Source organism: Venturia canescens, chromosome 1 (assembly GCF_019457755.1).
Source record: "Venturia canescens isolate UGA chromosome 1, ASM1945775v1, whole genome shotgun sequence".
NCBI classification, from domain to species: domain Eukaryota; kingdom Metazoa; phylum Arthropoda; class Insecta; order Hymenoptera; family Ichneumonidae; genus Venturia; species Venturia canescens.
The window spans coordinates 14,121,344-14,139,369 of record NC_057421.1 but is presented as its reverse complement, the minus strand read 5'-3'; the positions used below and the strand labels follow the sequence as shown (position 1 = coordinate 14,139,369).

The 18,026-nt window shown below is 37.1% G+C and overlaps 3 protein-coding genes across 6 annotated transcripts; 2 read left to right on the top strand and 1 right to left on the bottom strand.

The window, feature by feature from the left end:
* The first annotated feature begins 2,016 nt into the window (after nt 1-2,016).
* On the top strand, nt 2,017-9,520 carry vib (phosphatidylinositol transfer protein vib). Its single transcript, XM_043433704.1, has 5 exons — nt 2,017-2,459; nt 3,457-3,487; nt 4,477-4,740; nt 5,144-5,602; nt 6,143-9,520. The coding sequence occupies exons 1-5, from the start codon at nt 2,443-2,445 to the stop codon at nt 6,185-6,187; spliced, it is 816 nt and encodes a 271-aa protein (XP_043289639.1). The 5' UTR covers nt 2,017-2,442; the 3' UTR covers nt 6,188-9,520.
* Nucleotides 9,511-12,748, bottom strand: Arc42 (Activator-recruited cofactor subunit 42). Of its 4 annotated transcripts, none has more exons than XM_043433632.1 (5): nt 12,523-12,748; nt 11,814-11,850; nt 10,893-11,651; nt 10,393-10,616; nt 9,511-10,096 (listed from the first exon to the last, which is right to left on the bottom strand). In XM_043433632.1, exons 3-5 carry the CDS (start codon nt 11,578-11,580, stop codon nt 9,884-9,886), a joined length of 1,125 nt encoding a protein of 374 aa, XP_043289567.1. In that variant the 5' UTR covers nt 11,581-11,651; nt 11,814-11,850; nt 12,523-12,748; the 3' UTR covers nt 9,511-9,883. The 4 variants fall into 4 exon arrangements, with proteins under 4 accessions (XP_043289567.1, XP_043289561.1, XP_043289542.1 ...); XM_043433626.1 differs by lacking the exon at nt 12,523-12,748 and adding an exon at nt 12,182-12,389; XM_043433607.1 differs by lacking the exons at nt 11,814-11,850; nt 12,523-12,748 and adding an exon at nt 12,182-12,416 and having other exon boundaries at nt 10,893-11,654.
* A 1,225-nt stretch (nt 12,749-13,973) lies between these two features.
* Nucleotides 13,974-17,579, top strand: LOC122419241 (uncharacterized). Its single transcript, XM_043433647.1, has 5 exons — nt 13,974-14,271; nt 14,826-15,129; nt 15,354-15,515; nt 16,623-17,028; nt 17,279-17,579. The coding sequence occupies exons 1-5, from the start codon at nt 14,156-14,158 to the stop codon at nt 17,377-17,379; spliced, it is 1,089 nt and encodes a 362-aa protein (XP_043289582.1). The 5' UTR covers nt 13,974-14,155; the 3' UTR covers nt 17,380-17,579.
* Nucleotides 17,580-18,026: the final 447 nt, after the last annotated feature.

Genomic DNA, 18,026 nt, shown 5'->3' with positions numbered 1-18,026 from the left:
CAATGTGTTCCGCTCCCACGCGTTTCAAACTATAACAACTGAAAGTCATACGAAATTCCTTTCTCTCTTTGCTGTGTCTCGATTTTCCATTGTCTAACCTTTATGGTGCAATACCAAATCATGGAATTGGATGATTCATTGTACATATCATTCGGCGTCATGATACTTGTCGTTTTCTTGAAAATTCATACAGGTCATATATGCAGGCAATTCCTTCACTGCTGATTCACAATGATGCAACACAGCTGAGCTAACGTTTTTTCCAATTAATGTCCTCGCCCTCCCCCCCCCCCCTGCCTCGCCACCGCTCTTTTCACTCACATGTGTGTAACGAGATTGCACTAATTTCTTTTAATCACTAAATTTGAAACGGAGCATACACGTGTGACCCTATATATGCTGGTCGAATTTAGTGACAATTTTTTTTTTCCAAAATTCTCAAATCTATTCAAAATTGGGGTCAAAGATCTTTTATCGCGTCATATCTTAAAATTTATGTGATAAGTGCGGAAAGCTACTCTCAATCGAGTTTTTGATTCATTTTTTTCGTACATCAATAAAAGCAAACGAATTTATTTTTTTAATCGAGCAAGCTATTGCAAAGCACCGCAAAAATAGCTCACTACTCACGCTACATATCTGTCGAAAGCGTTCGCAAATAGAATCAATGAAAAAAAAAATTATTTTTTTTTCTAATTTTTATTACGTTCAGGTGTTTTTTTCGAACTTCTAGCTCGGGCCGAATTTTGAGATGGCCCAGTTTAATCCTTCACCGTGACAAAAATATATTTTTGTTAATATGTAACGATGAGATTCGTGGTTTATTCATGATCAATCACGAAAATTTATTTTTCGTCAAATAAATACACATTAAAAATATCGTTACAATAAATAATAATGGAAGTCTGTCTAGTTTACAGTGTGTCATAACAAAATCAAGAATCTTGGAAATACAAGACTAGGGAAGGAATCAATCGATAGCCTCTTATCGTTTCTTTTGCGCGGTGTTATCTTCGGCTGCCTTCAAATCTCTGTTCAGCACGATCCTTATCATCAGCTGTCACAATCAAATTGAAGAGTACACACACACACACATGCACACACAACCATAGATGCCTAGAAGACGACTAATGCGTGCGCATTCGCGCTAGACATGACCGAATGACATTCCGGAAACATTGTAACAAAAAATATTCCTATCGATTAAGATGCATACACAAAAGAAAGATGGGGTAGGGAAAAGCCGACAATACGGCAATGCGTTAAAGGTGATGAGACGATCGTGGGTTTTTAAGCTAAGGATAATTGGACGAACGTTATTGAACGCTTGTTTCAAAATTATTTGTGGTTACGTAATACACGCCATTTTAGTTTCTAAAAGACGTTACCATCGCAACGTAACCTAAGAAATGGTTAAAGCTCATTATTATCTGCCTCGTCCACGCTTCGGCTTCCCGATGAATCATTTTCACTCATTATATTTAACCGTGTCGGTTTGTTTTCACTGACATTCGTATATTACGAGACGAATCTATTTTAAATAATTACATCGTTCCGTAAAATTACATACTCCACATGTATCAGAGCCAGAATTGTTCCGTCTCCAGGTGAACTCTACTTGAAGGTTGTAGCATTGGCTATGGCGACAGACCTTCAGCTGAATCAGATGAATTTAGCGGGAGACGGGGAAAAATGGACCCAAATGGAAGATTGACGGAAGCGAATCGAATTAGTACATTTTTCTCAATACTTTTACAACACACGTATACGCGTGGCGTTTTTTTCAAATCGTGTTCGATCCTTTCATTGGTTTAAGAAAGTTATACTCATACTTCATCTCTTATTTTGTTATTATTGTGCACAAGCCTTTACAAAATGCACACGGTGGAATGACGTCATCGTAACTAGGTTGTTGGGTTAGCGATAGGGATTGTAAAAATACATCTCAGTGGTGGGATGTGTGGTTTCTGCGCACATGTGAGTAAATGGTACGTGATTTTTCGTATGGTGTCGCTAGTCGTCGTGGCACTACTGTCGTCGTCGCCGTCGTCTCCTTTTCCTTCGGTTGCTCCTTTGCGAGAGCTCGCACATTACACATACATATATGTGCGTGCGTACACCTCTCAGTGTCCGTTTCGTTGCTGCACGGTGCACAATCCACGCGAGTTGTGCGAGTAATAACAATTCTCAGAGTTAAAAGAGAAAAAAGAAAAGGAAAAAAGGAAATTAATAAGATTTTCAAAAGCCAGCTTATTTACGGGGCCAGTGCTAGTTCGTTCAATTTGACGATAACGTGAGAGGATTGTACGTGTGCGCGTGTGTGGTCTTCAATAAAACCGTTCAAGTGTATATACGTATACATTATATATACACGGTTTGAAGCAAGCGTAAAATTTCGAGGAAGAGATTGAATTCGGTCCATGTGCTCCGCTGAAGAATAAAATGCTGATCAAAGAATTGTGAGTTAAATCCTGAGACCGAAAAATATCATGTGTAATCTGCTTACTCCGGCCCTGAGTCAGTTTTAAACACGAATGAAAACGAGTGAGCCTGGTGTAGATTCTCTTTTTCTCTTGCGTTCAGTCATTTCCAAAATTAACAATCCGCTGCTTCCGAAAAACTCGAATAAACTTAAGAAATCTGCAGATCGCTAGATTTTCACTCAACTGTGTAGAACAATTCTGTCGCTCGCGCGCCCCATCGAATGTGGGGGTGCAGGCAAGAGGGGGACACGGTCGTCGCTAATCTTTAACGTGTCCACACGCCACGGCGTGTCAAACTGTCGAATGGCGCGTGGGAGGTTTTGTTCACGTTTTCCTTTTTTTTTATTTTTATTTTTTTATTGAAAGTTGCATTTTTCTTACGAGCGATTCCTGCCAAAAACTCAATGGTTCGTTATTCCGGCTGTATGACCTTTTTCAGCTCCTCTCTTCGGTATTCGGCCTCGAGAACTGATAAGGCTCAATTTGGCTTTCGCCTCTGTGTTCGTTACAAGGAACATTAACATATCGCTCCCTTTTATATTTTTTTCGAAAAATTTCACATATTCCATAGCTATATATTTTCGTTTTGTTTTCCCCCCTTGTTGGCCAATTGCCTACTACTCTGTGCACTGGTCGGCTTTTTCTATCGATCTCTTCACTTTGACCGTTGGGCTCTAAAATGCGAATTGGCGCCCGATCGCCAACGTGTGATCGTTGAGGCGGCGAAGGCGCGCGCAGGTTTCTTTTTTCTCAAGAAAGAGACATTAGGAAACACGGACGATCAACAAGACGAAAAGAGAGTGAGAGAGAAAGAAAGTCTCAAGGCTAAAGTGCATACTACTCGTGTTTAGTCATCTATATATTACGTTGATCCATATACATGTAACATATGCAGCAGACTTCACACTGTCTCAGTTGAAAAGATCTTCCAATCATCAAACGAATTGATGTTTTTTTTTTATTTCTGTTGCAGCCGCGTCACTTTGCCTCTTACGGTCGAGGAGGTACGTCACCAAACACCTCTGCATAAGGTGTTATTAAGTATACGGTCGCGTATACCGCGCCGAAAGTCCAAGCCTCGGCGACGAAAAATCAAATGAGCGAAAAACAAAATTTCATCTTTTTACCATCAACCTCGTAAAATCGCTGACTCTGCGATATTTGCACGATTGCAGTTGTATAAATTTCGTATGCCACAATTTTCCTCCATTGGTATTATGTGTACAGCTGCTACGAGGACTGAGAAACCTTGATCTCTGCCTCTTTCGTTTGTATCAAACTGACAATGTACCATTAAAAACTTCTGTCTTTTTTTTGTTCCCTTGAAATTTCTGTTACTCGACACCAGGTTTCAAATCATTCGTTCGCTTACCTGTTATTAAAAACAATGCTAGAGGAAAATTGTAGCTCGCATACTGCTCGTTACATTACACGCCGATTTGACAGAGTTGGAAATTGTACATACTTTCTTGAAACAGATTCCATGTCTTTGTTATAATGGAAATATTTTTGTTCTCCAACAATGTGCCCAATCAAAAGTAGGCTATTTCGTGTTTTTGTTCAGTCACTTTGAAATGAATTTAATGTATGGAAGCTTGAATAACTTGAAAAATTGTCTAACGATAGTACTTGTTCTCCCAAGCTATTGAAGATGCTAGAGCCAAAGTTTAGAAACCTCAGAAATGTCTTTGAAAAAGGAAATATTATGAAAAGCAAATTGTAGAAGAGTTCCTAGATTATAACTAAAAATTAAAGAGATTCCATTGCTCCCCTTAATATGAAACATTTCAAATTCAGAGAAGTTAATTGTTTTGCAATCAAATAAATGATGGCAGATGTATCTTTAAAGAATTCTCTGGATTTATTAAAATTTATGAAGAAAGCTTTGACAAGAGAACTATCACAATAGGCGTCAACTATTTATTTTCATATTATAATATACATTTGTTATTACTTATTTATGCATTCGTTTTTTTCTTTCTGAAACGTTTAGTACCAAGTAGCTCAACTGTACTCTGTGGCAGAGGCGAGTAAAAATAATACCGGTGGAGGTGAAGGTATCGAGGTACTGAAAAATGAACCATTCACGGATTGTCCACTGCTGGGTGGAAAATATTCATCGGGCCAGTACACCTACAAGATTTATCATTTAGCCAGCAAAGTTCCAGCTTTTATCCGTCTACTATTACCAAAGAATTCGTTGGAAATCCACGAGGAAGCATGGAACGCTTATCCTTACTGCAAAACAGTCATAACTGTAATTCTCATATTTTCATCATTCAATTACGAAACTATATTTGTGCTATCCGTGACCAAATTGATAAATATTTTTTTCTAATGAACTTCCGAGAAGGACTTTAAGTTGATCATCAATGTTATTTGTAACGGATTATAATCAAGCAAGTTTTATTGTCGAAGGCAAAATTTCTTTTCTTTGATCTTCAACATTTAAGTGTGGATGTAAAAATAATTGAAATTGGCCAAATTTTGTACAGGTTTCGCTGCAAACCACTAGAACAAAACCGATAGAAAAAAAGTTATGAAGACTCAAAGTCGATTGAAAGCAGCACAAGCATTGTTCCATCGTTACGATTGAATTTCCACGTTTTATTGGACAGAAATTTTGTCGGGCTCACACAGTATCTTTGAACTATTCACAGAATCCAGGGTACATGAAGGATAATTTTATTATCATGATCGAGTCATTTCACATCGGCGACGTCGGTAATCAACAAAACGTTCACGAATTATCCCCCGACAAGCTCAAAATTCGTGAGGTCGTGCACATAGACATTGCGAATGACCCGATCGCAAGCGCGGATTACAAGGAGGATGAGGATCCGACAAAGTTCAAATCTAGTAAAACCGATCGTGGACCACTTGTCGGTAAAGACTGGAAAAATCAAGTGGAGCCTGTAATGACTTGTTACAAATTGGTAACGTGCGAATTCAAGTGGTTCGGCCTGCAGACGAGGGTCGAAAGTTTCATACAAAAAGCTGAGAGGCGTCTCTTCACCAACTTCCATCGACAAGTATTTTGCTGGATAGATCGCTGGTACGGACTCACGATGGAAGACATAAGAGCCCTTGAGGATAATACGAAAGAGGAACTTGATAGGGTAAATATATATTTTATTTTTTCATTGTGTATCATCATTTTTATCTATTGATTCGAGAAATAAAAATACTGAACGGCTCAGGAAAATGTACCTTTCAAGATTAGATATTTCATAGCCGCATCTGGTATAATACATCTTTTAGGTCATGGTTTTTTTAAAAAGAATTCTCGAACTCTGAGTAGATGACTCAATAGGATTATTAAAAGATAAAACTGATTAGATTGAGTCGCGAGTCGATAAAGTGGGAAGGACTATTAGTTATCTGAAAATCTCTACTGAAACTTCGATATAAAATATTGAAAAAACCATTGATTTTATGACCGATATTCCAAAACTTACTGCCAGTTCTCTCAGCACGTTCTTTGGTAAAGGATCAAAGGTGCTGGAATACAGTTTATATCAGGGTGAAGGTATTATTTTCCTGAGTTACTTAGTCACTTTCGACGATGCCCGGAATAGGGTTTTCGTTGAAATACAATGAGATAAGAATGCTAATTTTCAAATACCTGTATACTATGATACGTGCTTTTGAATTTTCAGCAAAGACATCAGGGAGAGGTACGAGGCATGCGTGCCGATGATTGAGACGTCTTTAGCCACTTTTAAATAAGTCTAAACCAATTTTCCTTACACACAAACACATAAACGCTCGCGTATATTTCCGCGTTACACACATACACACGTACACTTCCACAAATACCGACACAGATATCCAAGGGAAAAAAGAATCGTGAAGAAAAGGCAAAAAGAAAACCGGAAATCGTAATAAAATAAAACGCAAAGTAATTCTCGCTCAGCCATAAGCGATCCTGCCGGGATCGGGACAGTTTCCAGAATCCTTCAATCTGTCTTAGATTCAGTGTCTATTATTAATAACTACTTACGAATTTTAATTTATTTACATTTACAAAACAGCGTTTTTAGATAAATGTACCTACAGTCAAAGAGTAACATTAATTATTATACATACATGAAGTGTGAATTTTGGAGAAGAATGTCGCGATCAAGCCGAGAGTTTGGTGATATTGTAGATGAAAAAAAAAAAAAATGTTTTAAACTCCGGCCTATGCGCGACATAGGGCATAGAGCAACAGAAAAAAACGAGTATGCATCCGGAGACAGAAGTAAATAGAATGAAACAAAGAAATTTCAAATCCGATTTAGTAAATTGAATGAACAATTATTAATTGATATAGTATAGTAGTTGAATAGTAGGGGCTATTGACGTTTGTTGACGGGCTATTTGAAAACAAACAGAATAACATTAACAAAAAGAAACACACAAGGAAAATTCTTCGCTCGATGCGATTAGAAAATAATGAAAAATAATCATGCGTCTAAGTGAGACTTTAACTGAATTTCGAAGCCAAAAACATGATTTGATGAGTGAAATATGGAATTATTCTCTCGTGATGACTCAATCTTTTCGTCTGTTGATCGTTCTTTTTTCACCATTTCTCTCACGATCTTAGCCGCAAAGCTAATTTTGCGTAATTTGGGGACTTTGTAAATTGTCGTAGATTCAACTTTAAACAAATCATTAAATGGAGAAAAAGAAAACAATATTGCAACAAGATTTACGAGTTTTCGGAGCGATAGCGCGGTTGAGTCATTACTGGGTGTTTACTTTGCGCGATTGTCATTGCGCCAGGTGTTTAGTCGCAATAATCACTGATTCAAGATATTGAAAGTAAATATGAGGAAAAAACAAGAGGAAGAGAGAGATGGAAAATCTCATAATGAAACTCCTCGTGCGTGTTAATTACTTTAAGTTCGTTTGGCACCTCGATCAATAAGTTTTGATCGACTGCCCTTGTATCTCGTGTATAATACTGTCACCCTCCCTCGTCCCTCGCCCCTGGCCGTCCCCTGTCGAGTACCGGTTACTCTTTTTCGTGACAATAGGTATTCTTCTCTGGGATTGTAAATCGAAAATATTCGCGAGCTCACACACAAGTCCAAATCTCCGTGTCTGGGATGTATAATTCACTATGTCACAAGAGACTCGCGGAAGTACTAATTGTGTGTATATATGTAAATGTACACACATTATATATGTGTATATTCAAACGCCGCTGTATTATTACTTCAGATATTAATGAACGACGAATTTTTGGGGGGGAGAAGAGAGTAAGGTAATGTTCTAATTATATAGGTATACATACAAACGAAACAAAATGAGAGAGGAAGATACGTTTTGACCGAAGGTATCTAGATAATGAGTACACGGAGGGGCTTTTAAGCAGAGACCGAAACATCTCGTTACTTTGAAAAAAAAAGGCTGTGCACTATTTTTTCACAGATCGCGACTACTTTGCTGCAAAAGTAAAAATACTAAAAATTTTACAAGATGGTATGGAATCAAATCAGTACGGAAAGAAATTATGAAAGGAAAAGCTTCAGCGATGAAATTGGCGTATCTTCATGCGTGGTTTTTTTTTTGACGGAATGTGAAAAAACAAAAACGTTGATTCGCAACGAGCACCGAGGTCCTTTTTTCTTCTGAGTAACTAAATGTGCGCCAGTCTCAATAATAACGAAAGAGAAAATAAACGATACACTAAATGGAGGAAGATAGAAATTAGGCTATTGCAATTAAGGAAGGGAGGACAAAATGGCCAAATGGCCGTGTGAGGTAAAGAGAAAACGCGCGTCGTTTGTATATAATTAACGAAAAATGAGAAAGCAGAAGCATACAATGAAATTCAAATGGTATTTGAAAGAAATGACGCGTGCTAATTTGCTTCGCTTGCATTCCATAATAATATGGGAGAGTACTTGCTACGGTTCACCGAAATAAGTAAAAGCGATCTCAAGGGACTTATTACTATTACTGTTGTTGTTAATGATTAAGCGAGAATCCAAGCCCTCAAAAGAATAATTACGATGAAGATGGTTAACATTAAAACAGGAGATATACGAAGTTATAAAAATAATAAAAGGAACAAGAAGACAGAAAAATTACAGACATACTACAAAAACAGAAACCAAACGGGACTATCATCTAGAAAATAGTTGAAAAATGTATCGATTATCGAAACAACGGTATCTGAACAAAAAGATAAAAAAAAAACAAACCAATAGAATACGTGCACACCCACCGAAAAGCATACTAACGAACACACGCGGATCAGGGCTGGTTTTATTGTCGTTTGCACAAAATGAAACGTATTACAAGTAACTCTCTCAATCTCTTTCTCTCTCTCTCTCTCTCTTTGAAATATGCGTTACTATCGATCAAATTGACAACAATATTTGAAAAAATATCGCGAAATGCCATTTTGTTAGTCCCATATTTGTTCGGTCTTTCAACATTATTTTTGCTTGTGCATCATCGAGAACGCGAAAAAATTATCGTTTAACTCGTTATAACATTGATTTGAATGGGCTAATATTTAAATATTTGTTGCACCAATGATTTTGTAAGAGAGTCTTCAAACGATCCACCTTAGAAATTGAAATTGTTGCAAAATGAATTTTTCACGAGGTCGTGAAAAAATGCAGTCGTAGATTTTTTTTTTTTTTTTAAATTTAATTTCACTCCGCAAGAGAACAAAGTATATTGACTCGTATTCCGATATTTTTATTTACACGATAGTTAGCTATATTAGTTCCTGCCTGTAACAGCAGGGCAGAGAGAGATTTTCCGATCCCATACCTCCTCCTATCCCTCTCCTCCCTGCGACACGCTGCCAAAGGGCCGACAATGATTTACCCAAGATATATTGAAAAAAATTTAAAAATACAACAAAAAATAAGGAAAAAAAATGAATAAACAAGTACATGTACATGTATATAAATATTATATATATGTATGTATGATATATTGTGCGTACGATGAAAATCTAGGGTATACATAATGTCAAGCAGTCACGTGGTCGTAAAAAGGCTAAATAAAAGCGAAAGAATAATAGCGAATAATATGCATATTTATTAAACCCTTGGCAAGATTATACAAAAGGATATACTTGGAAAAGTCTTAATAACAGCATTGATTTGTATAAGAAAATATCTTTATCCTCCTATCTCGATAGTGTGCCTAATAATTTAGAAAACATATACTTTTCAAACTTTTAACAATTGTATAAAAAACGCGGTTAAAAAGTTACTTTCCATGATTTATCTTGTAACGTAAATATCGAATGAGAAGTATCAAAACATTGATTAGTCTATAGTCGACAATATGGACTCGGCCAGTGCTCGGGACGACAGACTATAGATAGGCCATGTACTTGTCTCGAAACTCTACCGAGGCTCATCCTATATGTAATAAGTCAGTTTTCATTTAACGCCATACTCCTTAATAATGCTACCGGCGATCACGAGCCGTTGAATCTCCGATGTACCCTCGTAGATCTCCGTTATCCTAGCGTCTCTGTAATGACGCTCTGCTGGCATATCGGACACGTATCCCATCCCACCGAGAATCTGAATGCTCTGATGAGAACAAAAAGTCGCTGTTTCTGATGCTGCCAACTTCGCCATTGCTGCTTCCTATGACGAAACATTTTTTTTTTTTTATTCAACGAAAATTCGTTAAGACATATTCGGTGATAACAGAAATGAAATTAAAAAAGAACTCTCAGAAAGATGGTCGTTCTAAATTTTTAAACACAAATTTAGAAGCGTAAAAAAACTTTCCAAGTTCACTGAATTTTTTCAGATTTTTGTCCAATTGCGAAAGTTTTGAAATTTTTATCCAATAACAGTTTCAGTTTAAAAGCATGTTTCATTTGTCCTTAAAGTTTTCGTAAAAATGGGAGTGCAATTCAATTCGTTTTTCGTCTCACCTTCGTATAAGGTTTGCCATTGTCTTTCAAATACGCCGCTCTCCAGGTAAGCAACCTAGCACTCTCCAGTTTCATAGCCATGTCGGCGATTTTTTGTTGTATCGCTTGCAATTTGATGATTGGATTACCGAATGCCATTCGTTTGGCTGCATATTCGACCGCGCAGTCCAGAGAAGCTTGGGCAATGCCGAGAGCTTGACTGGCAATACCTATTCTACCGCTATCTGAAAAAACGAATTGAGAAATGTTTTTTTTTTTTAATGAAAATGTCAAGGGATTCAAATAAAAATTAGAATGTTAATTTGGATAATTTTTTTTTAAATTTCATTAAATGCGTCTGGACGAATCTATCGATTGGGAAATAAAGCGTTCTAACTTCACAATTGTAAAATGTAAAAAAAAGGTTTTCGTTTAGTTTCAATGGCTTGCTAACTTTTATACAAGTAAAGTTCAAAACTCTACTTTATGACTAGTGAATAGAAAATTCTGCTGCTGTGTACCTAAAGTTTTCATCGCAATTTTGAATCCCATTCCAGGTTGACCTAAAAGATTTTCTTTTTGAATAAGGCAGTCTTCAAAAATCAAGGAACAAGTGCTGCTGCCTCTAATGCCAAGTTTATCTTCTTTCTTGCCGATGGTGAGTCCATTCTTTGGGGAGTCAATAATGAAAGCGCTGATGCCTTTGTGTTTGAGAGTTTTGTCAGTGGTAGCAAGCAGAACAATGCCTTGGGCTTCGTGAGCATTGGTGATCCAGGATTTAGTGCCATTTATTTTATAGGAGTCGCCTTGGAGTTTGGCAGTAGTAGAAGCAGCTCCTGCATCAGAACCATTTCCTGGTTCGCTCAGAGCAAAGCAGCCAATTTTATTTCCATCCGTAAAGGGTGTCACATACTTTTCTTTTTGAGAATCATTCCCAAATTGTTCTATCGGTCCAAGGTAAAGAGAATTTTGAACACTCATTATAACCCCGGCACTAGCGCAACCTCTGGATATTTCTTCCATGGCAATTACATAAGCCATGTAATCGAGGCCAGTACCACCAAGGGATTCTGGCGTGGCTATTGACATGAGTCCAAGTTCACCCATTTTCTTGATTTGGTCCGCCGGAAACAGGTGCTCTTTGTCTATCTTTGATGCTATTGGCTTCAGTTCTCCTTCCGCAAAGTCTCGGCAAGTCTTTTGCAGCATTCGATGAGTCTCTGACAAGGAAGTTATGCATCTTATGCTGTTGGCGAACTTCTGGGATGTACAATATAAACCTAGTAAAATAAAAATTGTTATAATTTATGATCTGTCGATTGTTCATTTTATATCCTATTGATGAAAAATTGAATTTGAGTTGGAAAATGACCAAAATTTTTCTTCTTTTTAAACATATCGCTGTTGTGAAGAAGACCTTTGGACAAGAAACGCACACTTACCCAAGTGTAAAAATTCCCATTATCTTATTGCAGGTACCTATTGTAAATATGTAAAGCAACAAACTGTATTTTTGTCCATCGGAACTTTAGCTATCACATTTGGATTTGAAGAGATTTTTTCAGAATTTTCAATCATGAAATAAACTCTTTGTGCATCATGGTTTCTACAGCACAACACCATATCATATAGGCTTAGGTTGAAAATGACCCATACAACCCGCACAAGGTTCATAAATTTTATTAAATTTTTGTTTGAAAAATTCATAGACATGTATAAATAAATAATAGTTGGGTTTTCCGTTATAAGAAAATCGATTGTTATTTGTTAATATTGTCATTGATTAATTCAATTTTTTTTATTTACTCACCTACAAGTTTTACAGAATTCATTTCGATTCGATTTTGGTTAGGGTATAGAAAAAATACACTGAAGACGAAATATGTAACTTTCGTATAATCTTCTAAATCGATCGATCAAAGGGCAAATGATGCTTATATTCGCGTTACAAGCGCGCTAGTGGAAAACTATTGAATGCTATACAAATTATATTATTCCGAGTGTCGTATCGCTGCTGATCATTCAATTGGGGGGGCGAGTACGATTTCCGGAGCGCCAAGATGTGGCGGTTGATTCTAAATATTCGGACCGAGATAAGAATTTCAACAATGAAATTTTTGTTTTTCGGCATTTCTTAATCTTAAAACTCACCTGTAGTTGTTTCGTTATGTAAGCTCACGAAGAGTGAATAGTAGTCTCAATAATCTTTTCAGCATAAAATGTCCCACTGATCCAATCATGGAGATTAATTTTTGTTACAGCATTCTGCTCATTCTGCTCATCGTCTTTTGACAAGACAAAGACATAAATATAACGTAAAGTGAATTTCGATGGTAATCAAATACAAAAAAAATGTAAAAAAACGAGAAATTGCAAAAAAAACGTAAAAATAACGATTTTACTTGAAAATATATCTCACTTTCTCGTGGACCGAATTAATAAAATCAAGCGTGATTTTGAGGTTGATACTTGGAACGAGACAAAATCGACATAAACATATATGAATCAGTGACCTAACCTCACTTGGAATTTTTGAAATTGAAACTCTTCGATACAATCTAACGGATTAAAAAAAGGCTCTGTCAGCATACGCAGGGCGATGGCAAAAATAGGTTGGCACGGCCTTTCCATAATGTCGGTTGAACCGTGTCAAAGAATTTCAATTTCGAAATTCGTAGCTATATATCTCTCTTGTATATATACGCTGACGCTATATACACTGACTGATCCATACGGCAGGACATTTCAAAATTCGTGTAGGCTATCTATAATAATTTGTCTCGCTGTAAGGAGTCTAAGGTTAAGGAGATACAAGTACTCGAATTGAGAAAAATCAGGGAAAACAAAATTTGGCGCCATGAATATCGTAATATTTACTCGAAATCGCTCGCTCTGAACTCGAGGGTTCTTATATATCTCCTTCAGGAGGCCGAACCGGGATATTGAATTTGCCTGGCCGTGAATAACTTTATATATCGTTATAGCCGCTACCGCTACTGATGATATACCTGCTATTCCACATTCAGTAAACAGAATTGGTTCTAATTGAAAACAAAAACTTAGCTGGGATTATGATGTTAAAATATATAGAAAAAACGACAAAACAATTTTTGTGTGTTTCCTGAAATACGAACGTGAGACTTACACGTAGTAGATTTTAGTAAGCACAAAGCTTCCGTCTACATTGTTTTCCTTCGATTCCGTTCGTCATTGTATTGAACACCGAAACATTGAAAACCCCAAAAATAAGAAAGTAGAGCATCTGATTGAAAAATGGGTTGAATTAAGTACCACGTATAGCCCAAAGCGAATTTTTCCACGATTAATCATTACTTCATAACCTCATTTTTCTCGATTGTATGACAGATGAATAAAGTTCCGTGATGTGAAAATTTTGCCATTCGTATAAATATAAGACAATGATCGTAGGAAATAAATCAAAACAAATGGGTCACATGTATGAGCGTATAAAATGCGAAAGGGAAGCGATGAATCAATATTATATTCCTTATCAAGGTTTTGCACGTAAATTTAGCGAGAACCTGCGCACATTGGGCGCGAAGGGGCGCATGCTCGGAGCGGCTCTTCTTGTCGATAAACTCGCCAGGAACAAGGGGTGGAGAAAAAAAAAAGAAACAACGTGAATTTTACTCGTTCCCGGAAGTCTCGTTGTTTCGAACGTCCACATTTTTCGAGCGTCTCTTTTCTCCTTCGAACAATCGGAAAAGCATTCATTTCAATCAAATCTTGAGGATCGTTGATTGAAAAACTTTGGACGGAGAATATGTCGGGCAATAAATGTGTTAAGCCACCTCGCAAGCCGTACACGAAAGAGCCTCACGAGATGAGCCATTCCGAAAAGCTCAGACTCATTGACGATGAGCTTAATTCTTTTTACAAGTGAGTTCAGTGACCTTCGATGATTGATATTTTGTTAAGATTGAATTTTAATTACAAACCATTGCAGCATTATTTTATAAAATTTATTAAGCCACTTTTTAAAAATAATCAACACATTTTTTGATCATTAAACAATTCAAAATGGTGCATCAATATTTTTCAACGTTATTTCGAAGAAAATACAGAAATTAAAATTTCACGAAAAAATATTTATTTTGTATGACAAAAAATTGCCAAAAAGCTCTGTTTTCAAGATGTTTGAAGATGAAAATTGATAAAAATTTATCGAATATTCGGCTTCATAATTATCGAGAGATTTTTTCAAATCAAAGTTCGTAAAAACAAAAATAAAGTGTGCCTTTTCGAAAATATAAAAATAAAATAAAAAATTGAAATAAATTGAATGACTGAACAACAAAATTGAGCTCCAAAAATAGCTAACAACGTGATTCGAAATAAAAATTATTTTTTCCAAAATATCGTAATGGGTGAATGAACTTAATGTTTCATTGGTCATGTATTCACACAAATGTTTGCTCAACTATTGAAATCAGGTACTGCCAGCAAGCTGGATTCACCGAAGAGGAGATGGACATTATTTGCCAGCCTCTGGTTGCAGCGATGCGTCGTTCCTGGCTTCAGCTGGTGCTCCGGGCAACTTTGATTCTGATTGTTATCGGTACAGTTGCTTGTGCCGCGGCGCAGCTCGACTTCGTCGGAACTCACTTTTCGGCAATAAGCCGTTTGTTGGCTATAAAAATTTTGCCATTTTGGAACTGGCAACATTTTTATCACGAGAATTGCATGATCAACAATCCGTTTTACAACGACTATCCCATTACCGAGGAAGACTGCGTGGTAAAATATTTTCAAAATGCCAATTTTTCCGAAAAAAAATTAATTTCATTGAATTTTTCACTGAACTCGATTGCTTGATTTTTTCCAATGAATTTTCATTCAAATTCGTCGTTCGTTTCGATTATTCGTAACTTTTTATTCACGTTTTTCTAAACTTCACATCTCCAAATTACGATATTTCGAATGCGGGGTAAAAAATCTTTTATTTTCTTTTCGTCTCTCAGACTTGTGAGGCACTTGAGACAATCGATCGTCTTTCGGACGTCAGATATCGCCACCTCGTCGACAACTATTTGAGCCGTGATGCCCCAGCAATAATAACCGATGCTATGGACTCGTGGTCTGTCATGAACACAGATTACTTCTGGTTCGACAATATTACCCACGTAAGTGAATTTCGAGGCTCAAAAAATAACTCGCAATAGCGACGACTGTCTTAAGGCTGTTGTGGGGTCAGGATGAAACGATGTCACCGAGATGAAATTTTTTATTAACCTTCACGATCCCTTTACTAAACAACCTGTCAAATTTTAAAACGATCCACACTACGGTTATTTTGAGAAAACGATGCCTTGGAGTTGAAAAAACGGATTATCGGACTAACTTTTGGTGCCTTGAAAACAATCATTTACAGTACCGATTCGCGAATTTTTCCAAAAATTGAGCATACAAAATGTAAGACTTCGGAATCATGGCAAGAGCGTAGTAGAGGGCACGAGCGCTCCCTATCATTGCGTTGCCGCTACTGACATTTTTTTCCCGGATCGATGTTCATGCGATCGAGAAACAAACACTTTGATTTTGAGGTTAGAAACGGGGCGCGTATGACAGCTGTGCGACACTACTGCTAACCCAAGCATATTATCATGGGTCATTATTTACGTTGTTGACAGTTTGTCTTACAATGATTGATCTCTAATAAATTATCGAAAATAATGCCATAAAATAACTTTGTCAAAAATGTATATTTCTTTAAACTGATGTGGATTTTTTCTCGAAAAATTACATCAGTAACCTCAAAAAGTGTGTTGAAATTTTGATATGGAAACTGCTCGAACTACGAAAATCATTTTGAGTTTAAAGTTGTAAATACCGAAACATGGATCGTCTCATTAAATTCAAGGGTTTTCTTGAATATTTGAAATCTTTTTCCAAAACTTTTCACGAAATCTCCGATTCGTTTCTATTCGTGGATTTTGAGTGACATTTTTTGCTGCAACACATGACGATATTTTACCGCAAGGTAATTTCCACGCAGAGGAACAGAGATTCGTAGAGAATTTAGCTTGTTTTCGTTATTCAATACCGAATGGAAACGGAATTCGAGAAACACGAAATTTCAAATCTACGAAAAACTCATCGGAAAAACCGAAAATTGACTGATCGACGATAACCTCAATTCTCAAATTCTTTAGAGCATCAAAACTTTCGTCCCCACTTTTTCAAAGCTCATTCGTTCACTACTGTCTCATAAATGAAATTGAATTCGTCAGCTTTACCTGGAGAACGAGCGTCTTATGGAAACAGTGCCGTGTGCTCTGACATCGAACTTACGAACCGGCTCATCCGATCTCGCTGCATTTTTGCGTCGAGTTCATTCGCCCGAAGTTGGCAAGTGGTTCGTGCATTGGCAGAATTGCGACATAAACGCGGTGAAGGTGCTGCGTAAATATTATCAGCGTCCATACTTTTTGTCGAGTACCGTGTCGCCCGCGCACTTCAACTGGGTCCTCATGTCTTCGGACTACAACAGTCCGAGTTACAAAAAAGTCGAGCTCGACTCGGGTCTCATAGCACTAGCACAATTGCGTGGTGCGACGCAGCTGAGACTGACGCCGATAAATCCATGCAACAGTTCGTGTCCTGAGCTCATAGCGGATTTGCATCAGGGCGAAATGCGTAAGAATTATCCACATTTTCATGAGTCCTTCGCAGCACCAAGATTTTTACTTTGGCTGAAAAAAAAATGTTCAATTTGTCGAATTTTGACCCCGAAGATTTTCATAATCGCGGTTTCCAAGGAGTTTTAAACTCTCCGAAAAAAAGCGTTCCTTTTGCGTTGAAAATATGATTTTACTCCTTAAAAAACTCTGTGGATCGATAACTCCCGTAAACTGCGAAAACATCATTGCGAAACTTTTTTTTTCAGTGGTGTTTACGAATTTGATGTGGACGTTGGAGTACGCACCGATGAGAGGCCTCGACAACATAGCGATCCTGACGGAGACAGTTTGGGAAGAAGATCCTTAAAAAATCTCACGAATTTCACGAATTCAACCATTCACCAAGTTTCTTATCGAACCTCTCGTAGAAAAAATGCGAAAAATATCCATATAATCAACGAAAAAAAGGAGCTCGATGACAAGAAGGAGAGAAAACAAAACTTTTGTCTAAAATAAATTCAATAAACAATATGATATCCTAACGAAATATATCGACTCCCATCTCGATGTATTCTCTTCTGAATCTCGCCTTCCCTCTCACAAATTCAACCACTAAGGTGTACCACAATTAACAAGAAACAAGATTCGTTTGTTTTTATTAATTAATCGTTATAATAACATTTTATTTTATTTCTTTCACGACTTTAATGCTTCTCTCTCTCTCTCTCTCTCTCACTCTCCCTTTCCTCATTCTCTCGCATCGTTCTTTCCAACTATGTATTCGTCGTTTTTTCTTTCTCCCCGATCATTTCGATTCTGCTTTCATTTTGGGATAACAGATGTGGAATAACTCCTCAATGTTCTGTGTGTTTTTATTATTTTCGTAACGTTTAAGGGCAATTTGTCGTATAGAAAAAAACGAAGGGCAAGAGATTGACACGACGAGAAACCTCAGCAGGTGATTTCCATTCGTATATATTCATTTTCATCCTCTTTTTTTCCCTCGTATATTTA

Bases quoted from the DNA above. Each gene is read 5' to 3' on its own strand.
- Arc42 (XM_043433607.1), bottom strand. From the start codon at position 12,203: ATGAATTCTGTAAAACTTGTAG. The intron at 11,655-12,181 runs GTGAGTAAATAA...TTTTTATTTTAC, and splicing joins GAATTCTGTAAAACTTGTAG to TAGGTTTATATTGTACATCC. The intron at 10,097-10,392 runs GTGAGACGAAAA...GTTTCGTCATAG, and splicing joins ATGGCAAACCTTATACGAAG to GAAGCAGCAATGGCGAAGTT.
- vib (XM_043433704.1), top strand. The intron at 3,488-4,476 runs GTACGTCACCAA...TGAAACGTTTAG, and splicing joins TGCCTCTTACGGTCGAGGAG to TACCAAGTAGCTCAACTGTA. The intron at 4,741-5,143 runs GTAATTCTCATA...AACTATTCACAG, and splicing joins ACTGCAAAACAGTCATAACT to AATCCAGGGTACATGAAGGA.
- LOC122419241 (XM_043433647.1), top strand. From the start codon at position 14,156: ATGTCGGGCAATAAATGTGTTAAGCCACCTCGCAAGCCGTACACGAAA. The intron at 15,130-15,353 runs GTAAAATATTTT...TTCGTCTCTCAG, and splicing joins TTACCGAGGAAGACTGCGTG to ACTTGTGAGGCACTTGAGAC. The intron at 15,516-16,622 runs GTAAGTGAATTT...TGAATTCGTCAG, and splicing joins GGTTCGACAATATTACCCAC to CTTTACCTGGAGAACGAGCG.